This window comes from Lissotriton helveticus, chromosome 1_1 (genome assembly GCF_964261635.1).
Source record: "Lissotriton helveticus chromosome 1_1, aLisHel1.1, whole genome shotgun sequence".
Lineage (NCBI taxonomy): Eukaryota > Metazoa > Chordata > Amphibia > Caudata > Salamandridae > Lissotriton > Lissotriton helveticus.
Window position 1 is genome coordinate 978,926,374 of NC_136057.1, and position 7,857 is coordinate 978,934,230.

A 7,857-nucleotide genomic window follows, 5' to 3' on the forward strand; every position below is an offset into this window, starting at 1 on the left:
CTCTGGAGTAAATCTCTGGCATTCACATGGCAAGCCTTGTAGAGATCGGTGTGGTATTTTAAGGCGGTGGATAAGACGAGTAAAATCTGGGTGAGGGTGAAGGGTTTTGGGACCAGCTGAAAATAGGAAGAATAACATCATGTCCAATGATTACACCTTCTCAAGTCAGTAGTGGCTGGGAAGGTTGAGACCAGTTGACGCTACCCAGCGGTCTTGCCTGAAGTTGAGACTTATATTGAGCAGTTGGGTATCAGCATCTCAGTCGTTGCTTCTTGGAGGTGTATTAGGCCCAAAAAATGTTTAAAGAAAAAAAAACTGACCCTAGATTCCTTCCTAAGGTGGTTCCTCCTTCCTACTATAGCCAGACAATTGAACTAGCAGTCTTTTTCCTTACCGAGACTTAGTTGCGGAAAGGGCCCTTCACCCTTTAAATGTTCAAAGAGCATTAATGTACTAGAACCAAACCCTTTGGTAAAACTCAGCAGCTTTTTTGTTGATTTTTCTGAACCTCATAAATGACACGCAATATCAAAAGCTGGCATTGCTAGATGATTCATTAAATGTATTTGAATGTGTACCTTAAAGTCAAAAGCTTTCTTACTTCCTCATGCTGCTCTACTAGGAAAAAAGGGGCAACTATGTCCCTTTCAGGGAATATTTCCATAGTCCACATATGTAAAGCAACTACATGGTCAACCTCACACACATTTACAAAACATTACTGTGTGGATATTATCTCCCATCAACAGGTTAAGGTTGGCCAAACTGTCATCAATCAATCAATGAAATTTGTAGAGTGCGCTACTCACCCGCTAGGGTCTCAAGGCGCTGGGGGGAGGGGGAGTCGCTACTGCTCGAACAGCCAGGTCTTGAGTTGTTTCCTGAAGGAGAGATGATCCTGGGTCAGCCGTAGGTGGGTGGGGAGGGAGTTCCATGTCTTGGCTGCCAGGTAGGAGAAAGATCTTCCTCCGGCGGTGGATCTGCGAATACGTGGGACGAGGGCGAGGCTGGCGGAACGGAGCTGTCGAGTGGGTGTGTAGAATGCGAGGCGGCTGTACTTGGGGCCCATGTTGTGGAGAGCCTTGTGTGCGTGGGTGAGGAGTCTAGAACGTGATCCTCTTGTTGACGGGGAGCCAGTGCAGGTCTCTCAGATGGGCAGAGATGTGGCTGTGACGAGGGATGTCCAGGATGAGTCCTGCAGAAGCGTTCTGTATGCGCTGGAGTCTTTTCTGGAGTTTGGCTGTGGTTCCGGCGTAGAGGGCGTTCCCGTAGTCCAGTCGGCTGGTTACGAGGGCCTGGGTGACCGTCTTCCTGGTTTCGGTGGGGATCCACCGGAAGATCTTTCGGAGCATGCGCAGGGTGTTAAAGCAGGACGACGAGACGGCGTTAACTTGCTTGGACATCGTGAGGGAGGAGTCCAGGATGAAGCCCAGGTTGCGAGCATGGTCTGTTGGCTTGGGGGCGGTGCCCAGGGCAGGGGGCCACCAGGAGTCGTCCCAGGCAGAGGGAGAAGGTCTCAGGATGAGGACGTCCGTCTTGTCTGAGTTCAGTTTCAGACGGCTGAGCTTCATCCATTCCGCGACGTCCTTCATTCCTTCCTGGAGGTTGGCTCTGGCGGTGGCGGGGTCGTTGGTGAGGGAGAGGATCGGCTGGGTGTCGTCGGCATAGGAGATGATGTTTAGGTTGTGTTGGTGTGCGATGGCTGCGAGGGGGCTCATGTAGGCGTTGAAGATGGTGGGGCTGAGCGAGGATCCTTGCGGAACGCCGCAGATGACTTCGGTGGCCGCGGATCGGAACGGGGGAGGCGGACTCTCTGGGTTCTTCCGGCGAGGAACGAGATGATCCACTCCAAGGCCGTTCCTTTGATTCCGGTGTTGCTGAGGCGTTGTATCAGGGTGCGGTGACATACGGTGTCGAAGGCTGCTGAGAGGTCCAGAAGGATGAGTGCCGCTGTTTCCCCGCTGTCGAGCAGGGACCTGATGTCGTCAGTAGCTGCGATGAGGGCGGTCTCGGTGCTTTGGTTTGCTCGGAACCCGGACAGCGACGGGTCGAGGGATCCGTTTGTCTCGAGGAAGGCGGAGAGTTGTTTGTTGAAGGTCTTCTCGATGACTTTGGCAGGAAAAGGGAGGAGCGAGATGGGGCGGAAGTTCTTGAGGTTCGTGGGGTCCGCTGTGGGTTTCTTCAAGAGGGCGCTGAGCTCGGCATGTTTCCAGCTCTCCGGGAAGGCGGCGGATGCGAAGGAGCTGTTAATGATTTCCCGGAGTTGGGGTGCGATGATGGAGTCTGCTTTGTTGAAGATGTGGTGTGGACAGGGGTCGGTGGGGGAGCCGGAGTGGATGGTGTTCATCGTGCGGGTGGAGTCTTCGGTGCTGACCGGGGTCCAGTTGCAGAGGGTGGTGGTGGGGGGCGCTGGTTCGGTGGTTGGATGCGTGGTCTGTGCTCCGAAGCTGTTGTGTATGTCGGCGATCTTGCGGTGAAAGAACAAGGCGAGTGAGTCACAGAGGTCTTGCGAGGGTGTGATGTCGTTGTTGCGGGCGCTGGGGTTGGAGAGCTCTTTAACGATGTTGAAGAGTTCCTTGCTGTTGTGGGTGTTGTTGTCCAGACATTCATTGAATATAGTCCTTTTGGTGGTGCGGATCAGCTGGTGGTGTTTGCGGATGGCGTTCTTGAGGGCTGTCATGTTCTCCGTTGTCTGGTCGTGGCGCCAGGTTTTCTTGGAGTATTTGAGGTCGTTGGTGAACCATGAGGCTTTCTTGCTGCCGGGTCTGCTGGGAGGGTTCTTCAGAGGCGCAAGGTCATCAGCGCAGTTGGTGAGCCACTGTGTGAGCTTGCGGGCTGCTTCGTTGGGGTCCCTCGTGTTGGTGGGAGGGTTCTGGCTGAGGGAGGTGGTGAGTTGGTCGAAGGAGATCTTGCTCCAGCTTCTGCGGGGAACCTGTTGTGGGTGGTGGTGGGTCGTGGTTCTCCTGAAGTTGAAGTGGACGCAGCTGTGATCTGTCCAGTGTAGTCCGGTGGAGTGGCTGAAGGAGATGTGCTTGCTGGAGGAGAAGATGTGGTCTAGCGTGTGACCGGCGTAGTGGGTGGGGGTGTTCACTAGTTGCTTGAGTCCGAGGTTGGCGAGGTTGCCCAGGAGGGCGACGGTGTTGCTGTCATTGTTGTTCTCCAGGTGGAAGTTGAGGTCTCCTAGGAGGATGTAGTCTAAGGAGGTAAGGGCGTGCTGGCTGATGAAGTCTGCGATGTCTTCGCTGAATTGTGGTCCCGGGGGTCTGTAGACGAGAGTGCCTCTGAGGGTGGTCTTGGGGTCGGTGTGTATCTGAAAGTGGAGGTGCTCGGCGGCGGTGAGGGTGTCGTCGGTGTTGGTCGTGATTCGGAGGGTGTTTTTGTGGACGATGGCGATGCCTCCTCCGGTTTGGTTGACGCGGTCCCTTCGGGTGACCTTGTAGCCCTCCGGGATGGCTATGGTGATGTCGGGGATGGGGAGGAGTTCATCCAGGTTTCTGTGAGGAAGGTGACGTCTGGTGATGTTGTGTCGAGGAGGTTCCAGAGTTCGACGGCGTGTCTGTGGACGGAGCGGGTGTTGAGCAGGATGCACTTGAGGTGATTGTTGCTGGTGCCTGGCCTTGCGGGTGCAGTGCAGGTCAGGAGGCAGGTGAATTTGCAGTCTTGGCAGGTGAAGGGTCCGTGGGTGCGTTTCGGGTTGGCTCGGTAGCAGGCGGGGTTCCGGCCGGCATTGAGTGCGTTGAGGGTGGCGGCGTCGTAAGTCCGTCGCGTGGGCTGGCATCGTCGGGGGCCAGGGGTCCTGGCGCTGGGCGCGGTCCAGGCGAGGACGGGCGCAGACGGGCTTGCCTTAGGCGCGCCTTCGCGGCCTCCATAAGTGTGGAACCGGGAGGGAGGAGCAGCTGGGTGGCGGGAGCGGGGCAGCGAATGGGCTGGAGGGGGTGGGGCCGCAGGGAGGCAGCAGCGGGAAGGACGAAAATCAGGAGGTGGGCGGCTCAGCGGCGGCTGGCCCGTCCAAAGCAGGCAGCGGCGGTGGCAATCAGCAGGCAGGCAGCGGGTGATCTCATGGCACAGGAGGCTGGCAGGTAGGCAGCAGCACGTGGGGGCGACCTAGCCTGGAGGCAGGGTCAACGGTCGCAACTGTACTGCAAGCTTTGTTTCAGACATCTGCCTCATCCACCGACTAGCCACCGCTTTAGGGAGTACTGCTTATAGTCTATGCTGCATCTACACCACACATGCTACGATTGGAAAATATTACTTAACCTGTAAGCATCTGTTCGTAATGTGTATCTCTGTAGATTCACATGCACCTTCCCTCCTCTTCAGAATCAGTGTCACCATGTTCTCACTCATACCCACTCCATACTTACGTTCACTTGCTGTGCAAAAAAACAATCTAACTATAGAGTTGCTACTTATGTTCACTGGCAACTAAGGGAGGGGTGCATACTGCCTCATGATTCAAAGACTTCTTCCAACAAAAACAACTTGCAACATCCGAACCCAACTCCAGATGACAGGAGCATGTGAATCTACAGCACTTCAAACTAAGAGCATATGCTTACAGGGTCCGTGACGTTTTCCTTATTTTGCCTCAAAAGGATCTGACTGGCTTAGAAACTATTACTCACTTCTGACGAACATCTTACATTTAATTAATATACTTATTTGCATATTTTGCCTCAAAATCGGTATGATTACATTGCAACGGTTTCATTTTATGCATGCACATGATTTAATAGATTATAATATTTTTGGCACTTTTTCTCCACTGCATAGGTTTCTCCGATGTTGACGACACGTACTCACAGAGAACACTGCTCTTTGATACACTGGTGAATTTCTTCCCAGACAGTATGACCCCACCTAAGGGTAATCTTGTGGACCTGATCACCCTGTAACAGAAATCTTACTGGACACTTACAAGAAAATAAGAAGGAAAAGAAGATTTGAGTGTTTTTTTCTTTCATGTTCTGCGGGGACAGACTGTTAAACTGAAGTGCAAGAATACAATGATCCTTGCTCTGCAAGAGATAGTGCTCAAGTGTCAAACAACACGAGTACCCACCTACTGTGCTTGGATTCATTCTTTAACATTTGTAAAGTCACAAACCTACTGTGTGTATAAATGTATACATATATATTTATATTAATGTATGTGTGCTTGTATATACATATTTATATGTACATATATACACACACATAGATACGCACACACACTTTTCCAAGCTGACGTTTGAGAAAGAATGTCAGTGAGAGAAGGGAGATCATGAGGTCTTCCCTCTGAAAACATGGGGTTCGCAAAGGTTCATGTTTTGCATCTACCACAACAACAAATGTCCTTTTGTGTATGTTTTAACATAGCTGTATCATGAACTTACACCTATTCAAGATATTCTTGTTGGTTGTGTAAACAGCACAAGACCCTTGTGAATGTCCAGGTAATATACACGTCTTTTTTGTCTTGTAACAACCCTTTCGCAGTTATAATGGATGAAAAGCACAGGGTTCAAACTTATCAGAGGCCTGCCAAAGCAACAGAACCTGGGCTTCTGGGGGTCAACCTTGGAAGCACGAATTGGAGCAACTCTACTATATATATGCAATTGTTGCCATATTTTGGATTCCTTTGTTTTTTCAGTCTGGCAAGGAGAATGTGTGCTTGCAGAGCAGTGTCTGCATGTGTGCAGACATTGAAGTTTTCACAAAAGTGAACTCTAAATTCTTGAGCCCTAACATTAGGTATAAACATGTAAATCAGCGTATCTGGCATACTGGTGCCATTTCGAAATATGTGAATTGTTTATGGTTGAAGATGAAACTGTGTACAGCAGGGCATGTACCAGTTCCTTTTGTCTTCCAGCATAATTTCATTTTCAGAACACAAGTCAGAACATTGAGAGCTATATGTGAATTTAGCAATCACGAATTCCTGTGACATTTAGTAAGCCACTAGAGCGTGCCATGAATCTGTTTTTCATGCACTCTCATTTTTTTCTTTCTTTTTCCATACACTCTTCATGCCCTTCTTTGTAGTGCAGTGTACTGGCTGATAGGGCTAAATGATGAAGCACTTGCCTGGAAAGCAAATTGGTTTGTGGATGTCCCACAAATAAAAATTCTTCACAGTAGTTAAAGATTGCCTGTGTCCCACAAATTACTAGTTCGTGAATATATATCTACCTTTTTGTGTCTCTGGCCCTTTGCAATAAATACAAATACATATGCCTGGTGTAACTATCTTTCCTCTGCATTATGGGGGTGGGTACCTGATGTCTTAATTTTACCTGCTGAAAGCATGGAGTCAGAGCTAAATGCATTCTGTACACGGATAGATTAAATTTAGCAGTCTCTTTTTTCTCTTTGCACCGCTGAAAGCCACTTGCTCTGGTGACAATGTTTACAGATGATGTCTTCCATCTTGGGCATGCATGCTTTCTGATCTTTTTACCCACATTTGTTCCCATTTAGCACTTAGGCTTCATTCTGCTGTGTGTGGTAAATCTTTATTCTTGCACAGACTGTGTTTGATCCAGAAGCTAGATTATAACTGTAATTTCACTCCCTGTGTGTTTTACCCCCACACAAATTCTACCAGGTACAGTTGGAGGAACGTGTGCGGAGGAAACCAGCCAGAATGAGGGGAAATGTACATAATTTCGTTGTGGTAAATGATTTCACATGTTCACTCCTTCGTTCCTGAATACCTCAAGATCATACAGTGCAATCGTCCTGAGTCAAACTGAAAGATGATATAAAAAGTACTGTGCCCTCAGATTGAGGCTTTCTTTTCAGGAAGATGGTTAAATGCATACTGGTTATCTCCTCCCTACAAGAAAAAAAAATCTGTGTGCCAAAGCTTCTGCATTCAGTCCTTTACCTCTACCTCTTTATATCTCTATGTATATCTATGTATATCTCTCTGTCTTTCTTTATGTATCCCCCATCTCTTCCTTTCCATAAAAAAATGAATGAGAAATCTTATTTTGGTGCTATGTAATTGTAAGGCAGGGAATACAGGTGTTTGCACTAGGAAGTGCTTCAGTTTTGGTCCAGTGAAGATTCTATTTGTAAACCTATTATTGGAAGTCATCTGCTGTGGTAATTTCTAACTTGATTGGTTCGTAATCTGTGCTTTTGTCAATCTCATATCTACACTGCTTCCCAATGGGATTTCAAATCTCTCGGTTATTAATGACATTTTTGCCCCCTTAAGTGATACCGAAAATAAACTAAGCGGCTGAAGGAGAAATTTTGTGAATAAAAGCACATATTTATTTACTGATGTGTCAAGAGTATCAAAGATTGAGCCGTTGTACAAAGAAAATAACTGATTGTATGTTTCCTTTTTTCATTGCCAGACTTTGGAGTGTTGCATACAAATGTTTGATTTCAGAAAGTAAAAGGGTTTTCGTTTTTTACCAATTTCTGTTCTTGGATGATGTTGTCACCCTCCACTCTTAATGCCAAATAAACAGCATTTTGGATTTGTATTTTATTTTTATTCAAAATCGCAGGAAATAGGACCTGGGCCAAAGGATAACATCTTTTACAGAATGTGACCGTTACATCCTTTAGGCAGTTCCACCAGGTCGGACATTTCTGCAGTATTCCATGAAATTCTGGGTTCCAGTCTTGTTGCCTCATTTGGGTAAAAACATTCAACATTTCAGTAAAAAAATAAATATACTATTTTTTTAAAATTTAGTTTTGTAGAATTTTACAGAAATGTGCTCAAAGGACCATTGTGGCTAGGCCTATCTCGAAGTTAACCAAACAAATGTGTTGTCAACCCTCAACTAGGTTAATTCTTAATGACATCTTTCAGTGGAATATAACAGACATTGAGTAATACTGTAG

The 7,857-nt window shown here is 47.9% G+C and overlaps 1 protein-coding gene across 2 annotated transcripts in view; it reads left to right on the forward strand.

Moving 5' to 3' along the window:
• Nucleotides 1–7,484, forward strand: part of MKLN1 (muskelin 1) — a 785,750-nt gene extending 778,266 nt beyond the window's left edge. For both annotated transcript variants that reach the window (XM_078677414.1, XM_078677419.1), the window contains exon 18: nt 4,777–7,484. In XM_078677414.1, coding sequence (XP_078533540.1) covers nt 4,777–4,898 — 122 coding nt within the window. In that variant the 3' untranslated portion in view covers nt 4,899–7,484. The remainder of the gene's footprint in view (nt 1–4,776) is intronic.
• Nucleotides 7,485–7,857: the final 373 nt, after the last annotated feature.